This window comes from Anthonomus grandis, chromosome 1 (assembly GCF_022605725.1).
Source record: "Anthonomus grandis grandis chromosome 1, icAntGran1.3, whole genome shotgun sequence".
NCBI classification, from domain to species: Eukaryota; Metazoa; Arthropoda; class Insecta; order Coleoptera; family Curculionidae; genus Anthonomus; species Anthonomus grandis.
This window is the reverse complement of record NC_065546.1, coordinates 56866193-56889479: the sequence shown is the minus strand read 5'-3', so window position 1 is coordinate 56889479 and position 23287 is coordinate 56866193. Positions and strand designations below refer to the sequence as shown.

At 32.9% G+C, this 23287-nt stretch overlaps 1 protein-coding gene across 3 annotated transcripts in view; it reads left to right on the top strand.

The window, feature by feature from the left end:
- The window catches only part of LOC126744317 (mediator of RNA polymerase II transcription subunit 13), a 203763-nt gene that overhangs the window by 128859 nt on the left and 51617 nt on the right, over positions 1 to 23287 (top strand). For 2 of the 3 annotated variants that reach the window (XM_050451876.1, XM_050451732.1), the window contains 3 exons: positions 5690 to 5925; positions 5997 to 6263; positions 16948 to 17284. In XM_050451876.1, the coding sequence (XP_050307833.1) occupies positions 5690 to 5925; positions 5997 to 6263; positions 16948 to 17284 (840 nt within the window). The remainder of the gene's footprint in view (positions 1 to 5689; positions 5926 to 5996; positions 6264 to 16947; positions 17285 to 23287) is intronic. The other variant, XM_050451798.1, reaches the window with a different exon arrangement.

Sequence of the window (23287 nt, the reverse complement as noted above, 5' to 3'; positions counted from 1 at the left end):
TATCTGATGATGGCTGTTTACACAGCCGAAATGCATAATACATTTACCTAAGTGACCTACATGCATTTTTCTTGGAAATAAAGACTTCCCCATTTTGTAATATTTAAATATTTTATAGTTTCTCTTTATAAGTCTCCTAGGTCTTGAATTTAAAACTTTTTTCTTGGGGTGGTGTGATGAAAGCGTTCTTGATAATCAATCTTTTTCCATCATAATTGGTGACTTTAATATCGATTTTAGAACTCGGTAATTAGAAAATTTTAAAAATATTTTAATTGATCTGAGTTTATTTAATATTGTACATGACACAACATGGTTAGGTAGAGATAAGGATTCAATTATCGATCTAGTGTTAATAAACTATCAGAATATATTTCAAGCAAGAATTTTTTAAGAAAGTCCTAGAATTATTGATCATTACATAATTGAAATTTTGCAAAACAACATAATATATTCAAGAGAGTCAAAAATCTTGCAAAATACGGGAAAATATATTGATTTTATCTGTTTAATAAACATACTAGAGCAGCACAATTTTAATTATGATCATGCTAATATGAATGAAAACTATAATGAGTTTATTATAGTCGTTCTACTGGGAAAAATGGACCTGGTTTAATGCTGGCCAGTGCTCAAAAGCCAATATTTATCAATGAAAACTTAATCAGCGAAAAGAAGATATTGTTGAAGGAGGTCAAGCAGTTTGCTAAGGATCATCAGTTTAAATTTGTCTGGGTCAAGAATGGCAATATCTTCTTGAGGAAAAATGAAACATCACGAATTTTTCTTGTGGGAAACTCATCTGTTTTGGAGAAGTTCATCACCCAACTTGCTCTGCCTAATATATTTATAATGTATCATTAATTAAGATATTTTTGTTAATAAAATGGCTCTTCACGTATACTGCCGAAATACAAGGGGCTTAAGAACCAAGCTTAATGAATTTTCTTTGGTCATGGATGGAATGAACTTTGATATTGTTTGTTTAAGTGAATCCTGGCTTAATAAGAACATATCTGATGGAGAACTGTTTGACTTAAATAAGTACAATGTCTTTCGACGTGATCGGGAGACAACAATTTCACAAAAGAAGGATGGGGGTGGTGTGTTAATAGCAACCAAGAAAGTGCTTAATGCAGTTAGTGTACCAGGGTTTTTCAGTGATGCAGAGGACGTATGGGTGGCTTTGAAAGTCGGAATTAATACAGTGTATCTTTGTAGCGTTTATATTCCGCCAAGTGATCGTATGGCATATTCTTGTTTTTCTTCAAAATTATCCTGGATAAGTAACAATGTGGGTGATAGTTCTATTCTGGTGTGTGGTGATATGAACTGTTCTTCGGTTACATGGTAAAAGAAAAATAAAACTGAGGATTTTTTGATATCTATTACCGTAAGTGCTGAGCATGCAGAACTTATAGATACATTATCATTTAGTGGACTAATGCAATATAATCCTATTAAAAATAATAATAACAGAATTTTGGATTTAATTCTTTGTAATAAAAACTATATTAGTCATTTTATAAAATGTTCAGCCCCAGCAGTTAAAGAGGATAGCCATCATCCTGCTCTTGAATTTTTGTTTTGCTTAGATATTCCTAAATCCTTAAGAAACCCAAAACATAGTTTTTTTAATTATAAAAAGCAAACTTTGAGGAAATCAATAATGAAATGTCTAAAATTTAATGGGATACCATTCTTACTAGTGTTAATATTGATATAAATAAGTAAATTTTATAATATTTTAATGGATATAATCAAAGAGAAGGTCCCACTTATCCATCAGAGTAGTGGTTACCCTCATTATTTTTCAAAAGCTACTATTAAAGTAATTAAGGAAAAAAATAAATTCCACAAAAAATGGAAAATATATAAAAACCCATCTGATCTAAACATATTTAAACTATTGAGAAGTCGATCTAAGGGGCTAATAAAACGTGATTTTAACACTTATATATCCTTTTTAGAGGACGAAATATCAACAAATAATAAAATTTTCTGGAAACTTGTATCTGTTAAGAGGGGAAATTCTGGCTTACCTTCAGTTATGAAATATAATAATATTGAAGCTCTCCACCTGAGAATAAATCGCTAAAGAAATTAGCGATTTATTCTCAGAGTATTTTAAATCAGTTTTTGTAGCGCCAAGTGTATCAAATAATCACCATAACAGTAACATGACACATGATAATCTAGGTTTAATTCAATTTCAACTGGATGAGGTTGTAGCAGGAATTAATGATCTGCATCCTAAAAAGGGTGCAGGCCCTGATGGCATACCTTTATTATTTGTCAAAAATTGTTCTAGAGGGCTCTCATATCCTTTATATAAATTATATAATCAATCGCTTTTACAAGGTCAATTTCCGGATGCGTGGAAGGTTTCCAATGTAATTCCTATATATAAGAACGGACGGAAAAAATATTATCTCCAACTACCGTCCAATAAGTAAGCTCAGTATATTTGCAAAATTATTTGAAAAACTTTTATATACATATTTTTTTAAGTTGGTGAAAGGACAATTGATTTTTGAACAACATGGGTTTTTTGCAAACCGTTCTGTGGACAGCAATCTTCTCACCTATCTTGAATTTTTAAAGAAAAATATGGACAAACGTATTCAGGTTGATAGCGTCTACACGGACTTCAGCAAGGCCTTCGATAAAATTAACATTTCAAATCGAAGGTTCACAGTCTGCATAAACGGCGTAAACTCCGAAATAGTTAATGTAACGTAGGGGGTGCCCCAAGGATCTCATTTGGGCCCCCTTTTTTTCATAATATTTATAAATAATATATTTAAATGTTTTAAACACTTGGAGTTTTTGCTTTATGCAGATCATCTTAAATTCTATAGACCTATAAAATCACTGCCAGCTCCTGCAAGAGGATATAGAAAGCCTTGTTGAATACTGTCGGATTAATTGTCTTTTTTTAAATATTGAAAAATGTCAGTTTATTTCATTTACTAAAAATAAATTAAAAATCCAATTTAATTATAATATAAATAATGTTGATCTTAAAAGGGCTCAAGATGTGAAGGATTTGGGATCATTTTTGACGAGAAGTTACTTTTTGATAAACATATTAATACCTTAGTGTTAAGTGCGTATAAAATGTTAGGGTTTATTAATAGGCAGGCTAAAATTTTGAAATCCTCTAGATCCTATATTTTTTTGTATTATGCATTTGTTTATAGCAAGCTTAATTCTGGGTGTGTTGTTTGGAATCCGATTTACTCAATTTATAAAGATAGATTGGAATCTGTGCAGAACAAATTTTTAATGTGTCTTTATTATAGGGATAATTTAAATATTGTTACTAATGACTTAGGTGATATAAGAAAACATTTTGGTATACTTACTCTTTACAACAAAAGAAAAATTTTAGACCTTTTATTTTTGCATAAACTGTTGAATAATAAAGTGGATTGTCTATGTTTGATGCAGGAGTTGAGGTTTAATGTTCTGTCATGGCAGTTAAGACTTAGTGATCTTTTTAATTTACCTTTCAGAAATACTAACAGTTGTCACTCATTTCCACTGTGTAGAATGATGAGATTATCAAATTTTTAAAATAACATGATCTCTTTTTTGAAACCCAGAAAAACCTGAGAGGTGTATTGAAGAGAGGGCTACTATAATTCGTGTCCCAGACTTTGTCTTTTGTGTAGGAATTAGTATTTACAGATTAGTATTTAAAATTTAATAGTCTTTTTCTGGTTTAGCAATTGTTAAGTGTATTTAACTTTAGTGTTTGCAAGTTTATATTTGCTTCTATATTTATGAGTGGATACTGTAGTGGGTTTACCTGTTTGTATCCTTAAGAAAATAAATAAATAAATAAATAAATAAATTAGTATCATAATAAATGTATTAAATGTTATAGCTCCATTAAGAACAGTTAAAATTTATCCTAGATATAAAATTTGATGGAATGATATTGTGGACGCTACTACTAGAAATAGGGATGTAGTCATAAGTTATATAAAAATTAAAACTTCAGTAATTACAAAGAAAAAATAGATTTGGCAGTAAAAATAATAAAAAATAGGAAAAATCCAAAAGAGATGTGGAAAACTTTACAAGAATTTAGCAAGTGATTAATTTACTGTAAGTGGAAAATAACGGCGAAGTTATTGATATGGAAAATAATTTAACCAACAAATTGAATCACTATTTTATAGACATTATAAATGTCTAGAAATTCAATTAGATGTAGACAGAACAAATATTGCAGAGGACTTAATAAACCAGGATCGTAATTTGGACCGTACATTTTCTCATTTGGCGAATAAAACAAGATGAAATTAATATTACCCTACTTAAGAATACTTTTGAGAATATTAAACAACGACTGCGTAATTTAATAAATTGTTCTCTTGAAACTGGTGAAATCCCTGAACTAATAAAATTATCAACAGCTATTCCGATACCAAAAGTAAATAAATCTAGTTTAGTTAATGACCTAAGACCCATAAATAAGATTGTAATTTAGCCACTGATACCATTTTTCTGGATTTAAGAAGAGCATTTGAAACCATAAATAAAAAGAGAATAATAACAAAATTAAAAATATGTATAGGTTTAGAGAGAGCTGGAATGGTTTAGTATTTATTTAAAAGATAGAAAACAGGTATTAAATTAATAAATAAATATGACGTTCCACAGGGTAGTGTGTTAGGACCATTGCTATATGTAATATATGTAAATAGATTATGTTAATGAATGCACAACTTATGTTTTTGCAGATCATGCTTTATTTTATTTTACTACATTAAAGACACATGATGTTCAACTTAAATTAAATAGGTAATATTTTAAAATCGTTCTATGAGTGGTGTAATTTAAAGGTTAACATCTCTAAAACAAAATATCTGACAATAGCGAAGGAATGTTTTTACAGATACTTACCAGCACAGTTAAACATAAAAATAGGGGAACAGTCGATCGAATGTGTAACAATAATCAAATACAAAAGGCATATGGATAGATCGGGACTGAAATTTTAAAAGTTGAGGTCATTAAGAAGATTTCATGTAAGGTTTTATTATTTATCTAGATGTTCACCTTACTTAAGCTTATTACTATTACTTAATAGGTAAACCAAGATTGCCTCCAATAAAAAACATGTTACAGGCTTTTGAATGGTTACCAGTCAGAGAGCATTTTCTACTCAATACGCTGACATTTGTCCATAAGATTAAAATTGGTCATGCTCCACAGTCTCTGTTGAGTAAAGTCACATTCCCTGACGAAATACATGATCATAACACCCGATCGAAAAATAATTTTTACATACCTAGAGTTTCTCAAGAATGTGCTCAAAATTCATTGTTTTTTAAATTGTCTAAGCAAATACAATATGTTGTCAATAGAAATCAAAACAATCGAAAGGATAAAGTTTTGAAAAGGGCTGTAAAAATCATTTAATTGTAAATTTAATATAATAAACCACTTATTTCTAAAAAAAAATTCATGTTGGTTTGTCTAATATAAATATGTTTGTGGTAATTAAATAGTGTATATTATTTATTTAATTTTTTAAAATGTTATATGGTAATTATTAAGTAACCTTGTTGTATAATTTGTATTAGTTTTTTTTACTAATAACAGAAAAAAAAAGGTTAAAATCATTATGTGCAGAATTATTATGAAGTTAATTTTTTGCTTTTTAATTGTTCAGAATATGAAGTGGCTCTGGGGGAAGAAGAGCACACCCTGGACATGCTCTACGACTATTCGACGCAAGACGCCTGGCTGAACCATCCGGTAAAACGGTTTAAACCGGACGAGAACGAGAACAAATTCAACAAAAAACTGGACCTTTACACAATGTACCACCATAACGGCATCGGGCAATGCAACGATATTTCGAGCGCGAATCCCGTCATTAAGACCGAGATTAAACAGGAACCGATGGTAAATTATCCGCGTTAAACTGTCAGTAGCATCTATAATACTAAATTTTTTTTGTTGTTGTTTCTGTTTAGTCCGAAAGCGACCTGGCAACGAAACCTCTTCTCCAGCCCCTGCCGCCCCACGGGGTGAAACGACCGGGCGACCCCTACGAGTTCGAGGAGGCGGAAAACCCGAACGTTAATAATTGTAAAACGGATAATTTCGCGAGGAACGTGCCCATCAAGGAGGAGCCGAAGGATAAAAAAGACAATTTGTTCACCAGCGAGGGACTGCAGCCCTCTTATAAGGATTTGGATCAGATTTTCGATAATTCCGATTATACCAGTAGCGACGAGGCGGTAAGTCTTTGAAATACAATTTTTATATTTTAGTAACAGGTTTTTAAGAAACACCCTTCATATCGCGCTCCCTCTTCAGAAATGACATAAATAAAAATAGAGGAATATTGATTTTCAGTCGTTTTTAATTATGTGTATAACTTATTTTATTCAACGGGTAACTAAAAGTGTTTCGGTCATCTTTTTAATCCAACATGTTTCGGATATACAGGGTGTAAATGAATAAATGCGAAAAAATTCGCATCTATTCATTCAATCAGGAGCTGATTCTTGGGTGAATTTTAAGAACAAAAATTTAATATGAACGTATGTCCTAAAAGGCGTAACTTTTGAATACCGGGTGGTAAAGATTGAAGAAAAATATATATTTTTTTATAATACCTGTAAAACCCCTGTAGAGATATTTTAATAAAATTTGGTATGCATCAAAAGGCATTTTCTGAGGCTTACTATTTTTTTTAAATTTGTACCAGTGACGTTCGTGTAAGGTTTAAACTAAATATTTTTGACATTATTGAAATTAATTCTTAAATATTAATTAATTTTAAAATATAACGGTTAATTAACATATCAATTTTTAACATTTTACGAGCGGTGCCATGACTCCTTGGACCCTTGGGATAAGCCGGCATTGTACTTACACTGTACTTAACCCTTTCGCAACGACTTTATTTTTTAAAAAATGGTTTTGATTTTACTAATGGGATATATATGTCCCACACGAGCTGATGCATTCAAAATACGAGTTTTAAATTTTAATTTTTTTAAATAAAAAATCTTGTTATAGGATAAGGTAGCTTAGAAATAAAACAAAAAATTGCTTTTTATCTATTTATATAAGCGTATAAAAGAAATACAACCTGGGACACGGGTGTCCCACTAGTAATGAAAACTAAGTAAACATCGGGACAAATGTGTACCACCAGATAAACATAATACATAAAATTTAATTATAGAAACCATAAACGCGCAAACTATTTATGGTATATCGAAAAACAGTCCGCGCATAACGGAACTTTGCAACCTGAACACATAGTTTTTGTACGTTTTTCGATTTTTTTTGACGAGCACGAATGGCATCTACGTCGAGTGGTTCCCTGAATAGGTAAATGATCGCCAACATTTACCATATTTCTTGACGAACTTGAAGGTCTGCCAGTACAACGTTTCCTTACCATGCCTGCATTTTCTCTTCCCAAATTAATAAGCGATTCAGCTAAGTTAACTAAAAAACTATAAATGGAACATCACGATTGTGAGCTTCTTTGAAAAGTATCCACGGATTTGTGGCTGAAGTAGGAAAAAGTTTATAGAACACCTTTCCCCACCATTTCTGTGACTTCCGGTCTATATCATAAAGGCCGGAGAGTGACTAACCAGACTGTGAATCACACCTTTCCCAAACCTTGATGCCCCTTTTTATTGGTTTTAGAGGAAGATACTGTTTAAGAGCTGAACGGCCTTTGAATTTTACCATAGACTTATCTATGCTTTGAAATGTGCTCTCCGAACGCGCTTTTGAAAACGTATGCTTCAAACAGGACATTACTTCTTCAATGTAATAAAGCTTTCCTGAATTTTCTGGACGACTTGGATTATTATAATACATCTTAGATGTAAGAAGAAGAAAACGATCGCGTGATATGGCTTCTTTTATAGCTGTTTAGACTATAATTTATTTAGTCGCCGCGCCAGCCGCATGATATAAATTAATATTTTATTACAGGCGGCATATTAAATTTTATAAACAGTCTTAGCTTTATAAACAGAGTTATTAGATTTAATTTCTTAAAACCGCTTATTCAATTTCCTTACTAAAGCCGACAAATAGTACAAAGATCCTCCTATAATCAAAAATGCAACGTTTCATTATGTAAGCATTTTACACAGCCACATTCTCCACTCCATCCATATTTTTATATACATTCACACTTTTAACTTTAGGCCAACAGGTCATTAAACAGTATATAACACAAGATTCGGTTAGAATCAGAATTTTACTTTGTAAAATTTTCATTTGTATATTTTATACAACAATAACAGAATTGTACGGTTAGTGCAGTGCTTTATTTCATTCTTCTAATTACACTTATTTACCGAAAAATTGGTGTTTTATTGAAGAAAAAATCACAACCCAGAATACCGTGTGTGGAAAAGCCCATACACAAAACATGGTCCTTCGAGCCGGATAGGCAGATTGGCGGATAGGCAGATTGGCAGATTGGTGGATAGGCAGATTGGCGGATTGCCAGATTGGTGGACAGCAGATAGGTATACATACCTATATTAGGCAGAAGTCACAGGTACATCATACCAAGCAGTCGACAAGGTAAATCTTTTATATATCGCAACACACATCGCCAAGTTTCATGCAAAATTGTGAACGCAAGGAAACAAGCAGCATCCGAATCCAGAAAATTCGTCCTTTTTACCAAGCGAAAAAAGGAGATTTTTTTGATTTTGGTTTCAAGCATTTCAATCTTCTCTGGGGTACCAATTAGCAGGCATTGAGACACGCTTTCGACGACGCAGTGAATCTTCGGGTTTTTAGCCGCTCCAGAGGCAGACTAATTTAACAACATTAGGTACTTCACTTCGCTACAGGACTACTTGACGATTCTTCGGCCCACTTTCCGAGTTTAAGTCGTTAATCATTTTTATTTTTTATTTACATTACCTTATTTAACTTTAGGATATATAGGTCAAGAGCGGGAAAAGGTTCATCGACGTCATATATCATAAAAGTTCGAGTAGCACATTATTTTTGAGTAGTACGTGTTGTTGGATAGTGTTACAATCTTTAGTTTATTTACACTTTAATTATTTTTTTTTTACACAGAAGCATAATTAATTGGTTTTATTTTTCCATTCAAACAATTTTATTGATTTATTTTTTTTTTTTTTTTCTTTTAATTAACGTTGAATTAATTTATTTTTAACAAAATGCCTGAAACACAATCATCCTCATCAGAGGACTTAAACGTTAAAATTAGAGTTCTCTCTTTAGCACGAAATAGAATTTTTGATGCTCTTTCAAGATTTACAAATTTTGTAAATACATTTTCTGATCCAAATCAAATTGGCCAATTACAGGTCAGGTTAGAACGGCTACAATCATTATGGCCTGAATTTATATCAGTTCAGGGTGATCTGGAATTATTTGATTCTAAGGATCACTCACAATTTAGGATTGACTTTGAGGATGAATTTTTTGAATCTTCAGGTTTGGCTAAAACTATCATTGATAAACATCTCAGAGATATTCATCAAACACATCAGGAATCCCAGATCGCAGAGTCGATTCCGCAAAATTTCCAAAACGCATCATTGCAATACCATTCAAACCTACCCAAAATTAAACTACCAGAATTTTATGGCTCCTATGAGCTTTGGCTACAATTTTCAGATACTTATAAATCTTTGATACACAATAGTGCATCACTAAGCAATATTGAAAAATTCTGGTACCTTAAATCATGTTTGAAAGGCGATGCTGCCAAACTTCTTCTCTCATTGGAGGTTATTGAGTCTAATTATTATGTTGCTTGGGATATTTTATGCAAGAGGTATGAAAACAAACGGGTCATAATTCAAGCCCATATGAAATCACTTTTTGAAATTCAGCCAATTAATAAAGAATCTTATATTTTACTCAGAGGTCTTCTTGATAATGCAAATCAACATCTTAGAGCTCTTAAGTCATTAGGCTTACCTGTTGATCAATGGGACTGTTTTATCATATTTCATATAAAATCTAAATTAAACCCTTCTACTAGACGTGAGTGGGAAGATATTTCTTTAAAAATTAATACAGACACGCCTACTACGGACGATTTATTTTCATTTTTAAATAAGCGTTGTCAAATACTAGAAAATATTGCATCTTCCTCAACCTCACATAAATCCGAATTCAAGCCTCAAAACCGCAGTTCAAATCATTCAATAGCTTCCTCAACTTGTTTAAACTGTAAAAAAGATCACTTTATTTTTTCATGTGGTGACTTTTTAAAACTCAGCATCCAAGATAGGTTAGGCAGGATTCGTGCACTTAAAGCTTGCACAAATTGTCTGAAACCAGGTCACTCTGGTAAGGAGTGCCGCAGTACTGCAACATGTAAAAAATGTTCTTTGAAACATAATACTTTGTTGCATTTTCCAAAACCATTTATAGGACATAAACAAAATCCTAATAATATTCAAGGCGTTTTAGAGTCCAATATGCCTCGAGAGTCCGCTATTGAATCACAAAACCATGATTCCCAAGTTTTATCTGTCATTAATACATCTTTATCATCCAAAACTCAATCTCAATGCATCTTACTTCCTACAGCTTGTATTTTAATTCAAGATAAATACGGCAATGATCACTTTTGTCGAGCTTTGCTTGACAGTGGCTTTCAATTAAATTTTATTACAAGGAGCTTATTTCATAAACTTAAGCTACCAAGCTCAAATATAAGTCATTCAGTGGAAGGCTTTGGCAATAATGTGACAAATATACATAAAAGTGTGAAAATAAATTTCAAATCATCAATAAATTCATTTTCATTAGAAAATGTTGAATGTCTAGTCACAGACAAAATCACAAAGAATTTACCCGATGTATCATTTAGTATGTCAAACATTCAAATTCCTAAAAACATTGTTCTTGCCGATGAAAATTTTAATCAAAATGGACCTATTGACTTATTGATAGGTGCTTCAATTTTTTGGAATTTATTGAGTGTTGGGCAAATCAAATTACAGAATTCCAGCGCTATTGTGCAAAAAACAAAATTAGGGTGGATTGTTTCAGGGCCCATATTACTTAATTTTCTGGAAAATTTTTCCTCCGTGTGCAATTTATTTACATCTAACACATCTGATTTGCAAAATCAATTAGAAGCTTTTTGGAAAATTGAAAAGTGTCAGCCAAGACATTTTTTGTCTAAGGAAGAGCAAGAATGTGAAACCTATTTTGTTGAAACTACCTATAGAAATAATTTGGGAAAATTTGTCGTTAGTTTACCTTTTAAACAAAATCTCGGAAATTTGGGGAATTCATATGACATTGCCCTAAAAAGATTTTATAACATTGAGAAAAAACTTAGTAATAATCCTGATCTCAAATTACAATATCATGCATTCATGAAGGAATATCTTGAACTTAATCACATGACCAAGGTTTCTCATCAATCAACTCATATAAACACAGGGTTTTATCTTCCACACCATGCTGTTCTCAAGGAATCGAGCACTACTACTAAGCTTCGAGTGGTATTTGATGGATCAGCGAAATCAACTAGTGGTTTAGCTCTTAACGACACCTTGAAACTGGGTGCTAAGATTCAGGATGATTTAATTGATATTATAATTCGTTTTCGAACCTACAGGTATGGGTTCACAGCGGACATAGAAAAAATGTACCGATCAATTTTAGTTCAGGAAAATCATCGATGCTTTCAAAAAATAATTTGGCGTTTTGATCCTTCTCATGAGTTAGCTGAGTATCAGCTAAATACAGTTACTTATGGCACAGCTAGTGCAGCTCATTTAGCTATTCGTTGTCTAAGACAGCTAGCTATCGAGAATCAAGCTCAATTTCCCGTAGCATCTGACAAAATTTTAAAATCATTTTACGTCGATGATTGGCTCTGTGGTTCGAACACAATTCAAGAAGGAAAAGTTCTCATCAAGGAAGTTGACGAAATTTTAAAATCTGCAGGTTTCAATCTTAGAAAATGGTTTGCCTGTGATAATACCCTTCTTAATAACTTTTCAAATTCCCCATTAGAAGCAAAGATTCTTACAGAAAATGACACAACAAAAACTTTAGGAATTACGTGGAATGCCAAAGATGATGTTTTTCAGTATACGATCTGTCTTCCTAATATTAATCCAGTAACTAAAAGATCCATTTTGGCAAGTACCTCACAAATTTTCGATCCTATGGGTCTTGTTGGTCCTTGCATTGTAAGGGCTAAAATTATTATTCAGTCTTTATGGCAATTAGGCCTTAATTGGGATGAAAGTGTTCCAATGGATCTACATCAACCCTGGATCAGCTTTTGTGAGCAAATTTGTTTAATAAATCAGATTAAAATTCCTAGGCAAATCTTTTGTCTAAATTATAATTCAGTGGAATTTCACGGTTTTAGTGATGCTTCGCAAAAGGCTTAAGGAGCTTGTTGCTACCTTAAATCATGCAATAATTCTGGGGATGTAGTAGTGCGACTTATTTGTGCTAAATCTAGAATTGCACCATTAAAAACTTTGTCCTTACCACGCTTAGAATTATGTGGTGCTTTGCTACTCATAAGGCTATCTTCAAAGGTATTAAATGCTATTCAACATGTCAAAATAAATCATTCTTATTTTTGGACTGATTCTAGTATAGTTTTATCATGGTTAGCTTTAGAACCCAGTCAATTAAATACTTTTGTCGCTAACAGAATATCAGAAATACAACAGTCCAGTACTCTTTCCCAATGGCGTCATGTATCAACCCAACAAAATCCTGCTGATATGATATCCAGAGGATTAGACCCAGATACATTAAATGTAATAGGCCCTATTTACATTCTAATATTTCATCGAATGTTCCAGAGGTGAAACAAAATACTCAAACCGTCTTAACCACATTTGAAAGTAACATCACTTTTATTAATAATTTTTCATCTTATACAAGGCTTCAAAGGGTCATTTCCTTTTGTTTAAGATTTATTTATAATTCAAAAACCAAATCAAAGGGTTTACGTTACTATGGTCTTCTATCTAAGCAAGAATTAATAAATGCTACTATTACCTTATGTAAATTAATTCAAAATCATTATTTTGCTGATGAACTCAAATGTCTTAAAGCATCTTTACTCTTAAAAGGGAAAAGTAAAATTTTGCGCTTAAATCCTTTTATCGATTCTAATGGCTTGTTGAGAGTTGGAGGTCGATTGAAGTTTTCAAATTTAGATTTTAATGGTAAACATCCTATCTTAATTCCTAGTGACTGTCATTTCACAACTTTAATTATACGATATGAACATCTGAGGCATTTACATGCTGGTGCTCAAACAACATTGTCAGCTATAAGATCAAATTTTTGGCTTATTAATGGTCGTCATATCGTTCAAAAAATTCTTCGTCAATGCATTATTTGCTTTCGTGCAAATCCAATACCTGCATGCAATCAAATGGGAGAATTACCTAAGGATCGGGTTATCCCTCAAAGACCTTTTATTTCTACTGGCATTGATTTTGCTGGTCCTTTCCTTGTAAAAGATGGTAAAACCAAAAACAGAATTACGGTCAAATGTTACCTTTGTATTTTTGTATGTTTTGCAACAAAGGCCACACACTTCGAACTGTCAGCTGATTTATCATCAGAGTCATTCCTCAATTGCTTAAAAAGATTTATTTCTCGAAGAGGCATTTGTTTTAATATTTATACAGACAATGGTACTAACTTTGTTGGTGCTGAGCGTGAATTAAAAGACACTATTAAAAAATTAATACAAGGATCAAATTTTAAAGAATTTCTAGAAATCAATCAAATAACTTGGCATTTTTCACCACCATATGGTCCTAATTTTGGAGGGCTATGGGAGGCATGTGTCAAGTCAGCTAAATTTCATTTAAAGAGAATTGTAGGAAACGCACACTTAACTTATGAATCGCTTTTAACTGTCTTTATTCAAATTGAAGCCATATTAAATTCAAGAACATTGGTACCTCTTTCTAGTGATCCCAATGATCTAGCGGCTTTAACACCTGGGCATTTCTTAATTGGACAAAAATTAACAGCATTACCTCAAACGGATATAATAAATATACCAGATAATAGACTATCGATCTATCAGCGTATTCAACAACAAGTACAACATTTTTGGCGTCGATGGTCTCTTAGTTACCTAAATACTTTGCAGGAAAGGTCCAAATGGGGCACTCAATTTCCTAGTATTAAAGTAGGGACACTAGTATTAATAAAGGACGATAACACAGCTCCATTATTTTGGAAGCTAGGTCGTGTAGTAGAGTGTTTTCCCGGTAAAGATAATATAGTGCGTGTAGTGAACATTCGTACAAACAACGGTATTTTGAAACGAGCTATTACTAAGATTTGTGCTTTACCCATAGACCATAAGTAGTGGTATAATAAGTTCTTATACTTAATTTTAAGATTAATATTTTAGCATTAACTCTTTTTATTTTTTAGTTTATAAGATTTTCACCGCATTCAAAATATTGAATTGCAATTTGTTAATTATAATATTCGTAATGTACATTATTTCAATTCACTTTTTACAAATTTATTTTTTTTTTAACATTATTATTTTTAGTTGATTTTTTGTACTAAGGTTGTTTTATCATTATTTTATTTGATTTTTAATTTTTTTTGAAAGTTAACCCTTTCAAAGGGGGCGGTATGTTTAGACTATAATTTATTTAGTCGCCGCGCCAGCCGCATGATATAAATTAATATTTTATTACAGGCGGCATATTAAGTTTTATAAACAGTCTTAGCTTTATAAACAGAGTTATTAGATTTAATTTCTTAAAACCGCTTATTCAATTTCCTTACTAAAGCCGACAAATAGTACAAAGATCCTCCTATAATCAAAAATGCAACGTTTCATTATGTAAGCATTTTACACAGCCACATTCTCCACTCCATCCATATTTTTATATACATTCACACTTTTAACTTTAGGCCAACAGGTCATTAAACAGTATATAACACAAGATTCGGTTAGAATCAGAATTTTACTTTGTAAAATTTTCATTTGTATATTTTATACAACAATAACAGAATTGTACGGTTAGTGCAGTGCTTTATTTCATTCTTCTAATTACACTTATTTACCGAAAAATTGGTGTTTTATTGAAGAAAAAATCACAACCCAGAATACCGTGTGTGGAAAAGCCCATACATAAAACAATAGCTTCATTTCCAAGTGACTTATTAGAGGACCAGTAGTTTGCCATGCACGGTACTTTGTTATATGCCATAACAATATAACACCCCAAAACTATCATGATCTCATAATGATCAGTTGGAGCATATGCTTTTTTTGTTTTGACTTCGAGAATTTGTAATCTCTGGTTGGTGCATTGGGAAATAAACATAAACAGGCTTTTAGGAAACAGTTTGAAAAAACACTCCCGTTCAGACGATTTATGAGTTATGTCGGAATACAAAATGCTAGGGATTTTTATTTTTGGTATGGTTTTTGCTGGCTGGAATAAGCTGCTACTGGTGGTCCAATGAATGTTTGTAGTGTCACAAATTGCATTTTTAGAATTCTCCTGGTTTTCTTCAATTACTTCAGGTTCAATAAGGCTTTCAGGGCTTTCGTTTTCAATGTTGGAAGTATTGTCGGTACTACAAATAATTGCCAATTCATCCTGGGAGACTCGTTTTGGCTTCTTCTTTTTAGGTGAATCCATTTCAATATCACTTTCAGATGAGGGCTGGTACTCAGAGCCGGAATCTTGAAAAGGATCTTCCATATCTGAATCATCGGATAATCCATACTGGTCAATACTCATAGCCATTTCTTGTAATTCTTTAGGTTTTAGCGGTTTTCTACTGCAAGCACAAAAAAGTAAGCATCAGCTGATGGGTTTTTAAAAATATATATCATGTAGGTCTTCACCAAACATAACGACTATAAATGCTGTAATTATTATTTTTTAAACGTACGTACTGTAAACTGTATTAAACGTATTATACAGTATTGTTTTTATTATATTAATTTGAATTCTAAATACCTATTGGAACTTTTTATAAAATTATTATGTTCAAATTTTTACGAGGTGTAGAGGCATAAATTCCAACCGAAAAATATCAAAAAAATATTCACATATTCAAAAGGCTTACTTTTTGTAATTTTCAATGATTTTTTGCCTTATAAATTGACGTTATAAGAAACATACAGCTAATGCCTAAATTTCCACTTTAATCTTAATTTTACGACTGGGACATATACGTCCCTAAATCTAAATATCTGGGTCTTATTTTATTCAAATACAACATACAATATTTTACCTTAACTAAAACTTACCTTGTCATAGTTTTAATTCACTTTTAAAGACAAAAAAACACCTTTAATAACCACAAAAACAAGAGCGCCACTTAACCGCTTGTTTACATTTCAAATTTACTATCCAATCTAACCTCAAAATAAAGCCCACGAGTTATATTTAATTTCAAAAACTGGATAATACTACTGGGACAACAGCCGATATAAAAATAATACATTTTTGACCCACCCGTTTGTAAAAAGAATTGCCTGGGACATAGGTATATGAGCCACTAGTATTTTTTAAACATTTAATTTAAAAATAAATGCGTATATTAAAAACAGTTTTTTTGGTGGGACACATATCACCCGTTAGTATCGAAAGGGTTAATACTAAAAATTGATTTTTTTTGAGTTATGTCACTTCTGAAGCGAAAGTACGATACGCTAAGATATTGTCTCTCAAACTATGTGATTTTTTCATGTGTGTCCCGCACCATATTAAACTTTCTAATGTGTCATAATTGTTTCAAATACCACTTAAATAGCTCTACTTTAATTATTTATATTTGTGTGTGTTTTTGTATATTTAAACTTAGAATCATAGCACCTCTCCACAGCTTCTTCACCTGCTTAAATAATCACGGTCACTTTTTTTCTCTCTCTCTCTCTCTCCGTTGACCGCGTAGAACTTTCCGCAGATCCAGATCCAGACGCCGCCGGGTTCCGCGGGCCCCACCAACCACCACGTGATCCACCACGACGGGGACCCGGTCGCCGCGAGCGCGACCGCTAAACGTTTGTCGGGTCACGGGGGCCAAACGAACTTGGGAGGGTGCCCCAGCGTCGGGATCCCGCCGGAGTTGAGCAAAATGTTCCCGACGCCGCCCAGTTTGGAACACAACCCGATCGCGTCCCCTTGCGGCCAAATGGACCTCGTGCAACCGGACTTTAACGATTTAACGGTGGTGAGGGTGAAACAGGAGATTTATCCGATGATGGGCAGTCCGCAGGAAGAGAATATCGGTGAGTATTGCATTCTGACTACATAAAAGGTTTTTGGGTTCATGGTTTTTCTTTTTTAAGAGAAACAAATTTGGGGTTAGGTCAAATTAGACTATCAATTTTTCATCTCCTACAAATCGCCGTCATCTGATAGTAATACCTTTTTGAGTGACCTAAACCAGGTATTGTCACAAAAGAATAATAATAGCTGTGAGTTATTAGATTCAACGCCGGTTTTGGTTCTGGTTGACAGCTATTTGACGCTATTAACAGAATATGAATTGACGTATTTCGTTACAAATAATGACGTCAACGCATAACCAATACCAAACCACCCGAATGCAATGGTTCTGCTGTTTTTTTTATTGGTTATGGTTCTTGCTATATTTGTGTTATGTTTCAAATACACATATTGGCATGGGCTAATATTAAAACTTTTATTTTTAACTTTAATGCTTCCGGACAATGTGGCTGATTGTCAACTCTTTTTATTGTTGCCACATCAAAATTTTCAGAATTTATACCAAACTGAGCAAAGTGGCCCGTCATTGCCACCTGTCTTAAACAGTCAAGTGTATAATCATCATCTAAAAATTAAAAACAAAATACCTACTAATTTAAAGGGCTATTAAATAAGTTATTGAGTAATAAAGGCCCTGCATTTATTTCTAGAGTGTAGTAACCGAGAATAATATAATTTATGTAGTTTTTTATTTACTTTATTAAAAAAGAAATACCAAAAAAGCTACCAGTAAGATGTAAATGGCAAGTAGAAATATCAGCCTCTATATATATGGACTTATTGTTAATTAAAAAGTGTACATTTTCCATTTTATCTGGTTTAATATAAATACTGCTTAATTATTACTACCCTGTGGGATCTTATTATTGTATATTCAAGTTGAAATAAAACAATTTTATCAATAAAAAGAAATTTTGTCTAAAACGAATACGGTTGGTAACTGCGGTTAACCGAAACCAGAACCAGCGTTCACTCGAATATAACTAATGCAGTATGTATTTTTGGTGGTGATATAAACATTGATTTAAGTCGGAATAAGACTGTAAATAAATTAAATAAATATTCTGACAAAAAATGGATACATAAATAAATTTACTAGAGTATCAACGGAATCTAAATCATGTATAGATCACGTGTTTCTTTACCGTCCCCAAATTGGCATGAATAAGTTTATCTTTAATTCTCATTTTCCTATTATCCTAAAAATAGAATCTTCTGATAACATTGCAAATCGAAATAGTTGCTTGAAAGATTTTTATAAGCAACTGAACTATAAGAGCCTAAAAGAGATTCTAAAGACAACCCACTGGCATGATGTTTTTGATAAAGATCAATCTGAGACGGCATACGAGGAGTGTTTTATGTCTAAATTAAACAATGCTCTTCAATTCTTGCTAGTAACATTTAAATTATGAGTTCGCTACTAGGTAGATTTCAGCACTTGAAAAATAAATTGCAATTGAACCCTATGCTGGAACAACGTTGTAACCGCCAAATATATTGTTTTGTTGGGAAATCGAAAAAAACGAAAAATAACCGATTGCTTAATCAAATGAATTTAATATACGGCTAATATCAATAACACTAAAGAAGTTAACCATAGGGAGGCATTGCAGACTTGACCACATACAGAATTCGGATTATTATTTCAATAAAACAACGTTTTATATCCACGTCGGTTACAATATTGTTTTAGGATTAAAAATTAAGTTAAAGTGAAAAAATAATTTTTATTTTTCATGTCAATCAAAAATAAAACGAAACTACATATTATCAGGCACCGCTTTTAATATTATGATAGAAATTGATATATTTTAATGGAATATAATCACACATATGTAATAAGTTGGCAAGTTTCTCTTTTTTGATGGGAAGAGGTTCATTATAGGCCTCTCGTAGGTCATTCAGAGATACTTCAACTATCGTTTTCTTTGGTGATTTTAGCGAATACGACATCCATGGTTGAATTGTGTTACGGGATTTTCTTATCCGGATACTGTTCAGGTCATCCGATGTCTCCCTGTGTTATTTTGCATTTAGGATCCTTCCAAATTGAATTTTCTGCATCAGTAAAAATCTTTAAAAAATGTCTGATGCATGTAAATAACTGTGAAGGGATTGTTTACTTTTGATTTGGCGATCACATTTGCCCACTGGAATGGAACATAAACCGAGGAAAGTTTTTTGACCCTTTCAGTCTGAGCAAAGTCCCTATCACAGGGTAAAAACCTATGTCCACTAATCAAAAACTTTTGCTCCACCTGGGTAAAATATGTTTCTTTCGGCAATAGTCGAAGCAATGTTATCATCTTCCAATTGTTATTTTGTCCTACGCATCGGTCCGACCAAACCACAAGTTTTCTCTTCTGCCCTCGACCAAGACGATTGAAATTTTGGGTGACATAAAATAGTAATGCCGATGCAATCTCAGTAGAAACTCGATGTGCCATTACTTCATGCCATAACATCATTGTAGCTATTTTTTACTATTTTCCATGTTATGAACACAATAGTTATAGGTAGAAAATTGCCTCTGATAGAAAATGGACGAATGAGTTAAAGGGCATAAAACCACATAATTAGGATTTATCTTAGCCATTTCGGTATCTTGTCTTAATGCCTGGTAGCCTGCTTCTGCTTGCATGTGATGGATTTTACTTTCATTTTCGATTTCCCTTATTTCGTGTTCATCGTTCGTTGAGCAAAGTATCATGAACAGCTTGAACAGATGTCTGATCTGGGAAGTCCATCATATCATGATAAGTCCTTAATGAGACTTTACTTTGTGGGTATTTTTCCAAGAACAGTCTATACACTTTTGAGATGCTCAAATCAGCTTGGGAGGCACTTCTTTGTGGATGCATTTCTACTATAATGATTTTCCTGCTGTGGAAATGAATTAATATGTTCACATATTTTATCTGCATCCGTTAGCTTTGTTTTTTTGGGCGATTTATATGCTTTCCACGTTGGTTGGTCAGTTATATTTGCACCAGATTTTATTTTATCCACAGGGCACTGAAGTCGTCTCTGGGTGATTGAGAATATATAACAAACTGTTGATTTGCATACGGGTATATTATTTATGGCGTATTTCACAGTGGTTTGGCGGCGGGATATTGCCTCCTCAACCCTCCTTCTCTTCGGCTCTTGAATAGAAATAATTTGTGATAGGCATTGTGATTGACTATCATAACTTAGCTGTCTGAAATTTTGGAATAATATTTGGTGCACCAATAATTCAGCAGAGCTTCCATTAAGCGACTGAGAACACTTGCATACACGTCTCTAAGAATTAACACTGTTACTGAATTTTAAATGGTAGGTACTTTAAATTAACTTACTTCATCTGGGCGTTTTAAAGCTTCTTTAGGGACATTTCTAGATGAAACTTAAGCGTCTCCACTGTCTCTGCACCGTTTTCTCGTATTCTGCTTCCAATTGTCAATCTGCATCTTTCGCCTTTTTCCCCTATTAATCTGTGTCATCACAGAGCTTGTCAAAGTAACATCCATTTCGGCTTATAACAATGAACAGCGCACCTAACACATGTATTAATAAAACACGTGTCTGAAACTTTAAAACGTTGGCGGCACATACAACGTTGTTCCACAGAACGAATGAATTAGACTAATTAAAATGGCGCCTAAAAACCACCAGAAAATTGTCCCCACTACTTTGTCGACGGATTATTTAGGTCGCATACAACGTTGTTTCACGGAAATACTGTATTTACACATATTGGCGGTTACAACGTTGTTCCAGCATAGGGGTCAATTATTAAAGTTTTTAGTGTATATTTGTATTGCGCAGGGGAAAGTTAATGAACCTTTTTACCTAAGGCATGTCAGCCTTAACCGTGGTATATCTACTTAACTACCAAAAAGGGTACTAGAAAAATACTGAACAAAAAACAATTAATATTATAGATAAGAAATTGACGTATTAAATTATGACATTGATTGAATATTTGTAACATTAAATTGAAATAAAAGGTCTATTAATAAAAATTTAAATAAGTAAGACAAATCTATGATTAGTAATATTTAAATAAATGGAATAGACTGGCCTGTATATTCCTCCAAGAAATGAACGGCTAGCCTTCAAAACCGAGGCTGTGAATGTATGCCATTTGTAGCTCAGCTATCCGGACTGGGAATCTCTAATACTAGCTCTAACTCTGGCTCCAGCTCCACCGCTTTCAGCAATTTTCCAGGGAAATCAAAAGCCAGCAGCCATCAACAGTTGAAGAAGAATAAAGAGGAAAACGGAAAAGTAAAACCCTAAAACAACGGTTGCCATTGTATTCACTGTCGATAAAAAATGAATGGCGTTAAAAATGTGACATACTCACCTTGCTAAGTTTCATTATCGATCCATTAAAATCTTGGGCACCCTGCACCAGAATTATGAAATAAACGGTTCCCTAAAGGAACAAGATTAAGGACCATAAATTATATACCATATTAGTCACTTCCTGCTTCACAAACTTCGGAAATAAAAAACTGGCCTTTTACGTGTGCTTCTACCTGCGACACGGGAACAAGTCCTCGAAAAATGGATGCAGTACTGACTAAATAAGCAACGACCCCACCTCTCGCCTGACCTGTCAATGTCAATCCAATCAGAGAAAACATCAATCAAGACCAACCAGAAGAGTGATGCGTTACAGTAGTAATGTGTCATTGACAGTGTGAATTTAAAGAAATATCGATAAAAGAAGTTGACTGAAATTATTAATATAATTATTGAAATTAATGAAATATCAATGGAGCGTTAGTGAACCTAAGAAATAGAAAAATAAAACGCTACACTCCATGTAGGTATGTCCGGACTCTAAAAATTTTTGGTAAATGGTCACTCCAAATTTAATGAAAAAGTTTAAAAGAGCATTCGCCATTATGTTGTTTCTATTTTGATACGTACATCCGTCCGAATAAATAATGATGGGAACGTTTGTTAAAACACATTTTTTTTCTAAATAGTCCAACAAGCATGAAACAAAAGTAGACGCTTTCAACTCGCTGTTTTGGTCTTCAGAAAACCAATAGCAATACGCATCATGCGTTTTCATGTTATAAATAGTAAAATTATGGCAACATAATTTTGTCTTATAGTAAAGAGCAGTGGCCTGCAAGTATGGAGATAATTTGACTGCTTGCAGATCCATTGAAATTAAGATACAATTATCTAAAAGTGCCTCGCTTTTATCTTTCAGTTTTTCTTCCCGTGCACGATCTTTCCTGCGAATATGCTCTTGATAGTCACCTTCTGCTAGATTTCCTTTCTCATAAGAGGTACAAACGTTACATTTATCTTTTTTTAAAGTATATATAGATAAATTTAATTCCTTAAATCTCCTCGTAAAGTATTTCCTGGTGACTGATGGTACATTTTTTTCTGAGCAAAACTCTTGATAAACCTTAAAAAGTTCAAGTTTTGTTTTAAATACTGGCTCCAAAAACAGCTTTTTTGAATTTTTTCTATTATAGTGAGAGGGTAGCTTAGGTAAGGAATTTAAAAACGTCTCAACGTGCTGTATACTTGAAGTGCTGCGTAAAGCAATTTCTCGCTTTTTAGTTATTTTACGGCCTTCATCCTGGTGCATGCCTGATTCACTACTGTTCACCTAGTCTTGGACTGTTTTGTATCCAAGAGCAAGGGTGTTTAGAAACATTGTGCGACATACCTGGAGCTTTTTATTGTCAACATTTAGGTAATACACAAAAGTCCCCTGTCGTCGTCTTGAGTTTTCTTGCGTTTTACGTTTCACGGAAATTTTTTCGACAGTTGAAGCAACGTAAACCTTTTTCTGATCCCACGACATTTCGCTCCGAAAGTAATTAAAAATTACTTCTCTCTAAGCTTCCGTAATTTGAAAACATTTTTTTACTTTTGACTTTCTACAGAAATTTGAATTACATCCACCTTTTAGTTTTCTTTCTCCTCTGTTTATATTTTGCTGATATTTTTAATTCTCTCTTGAAAATCCGACGTATTTT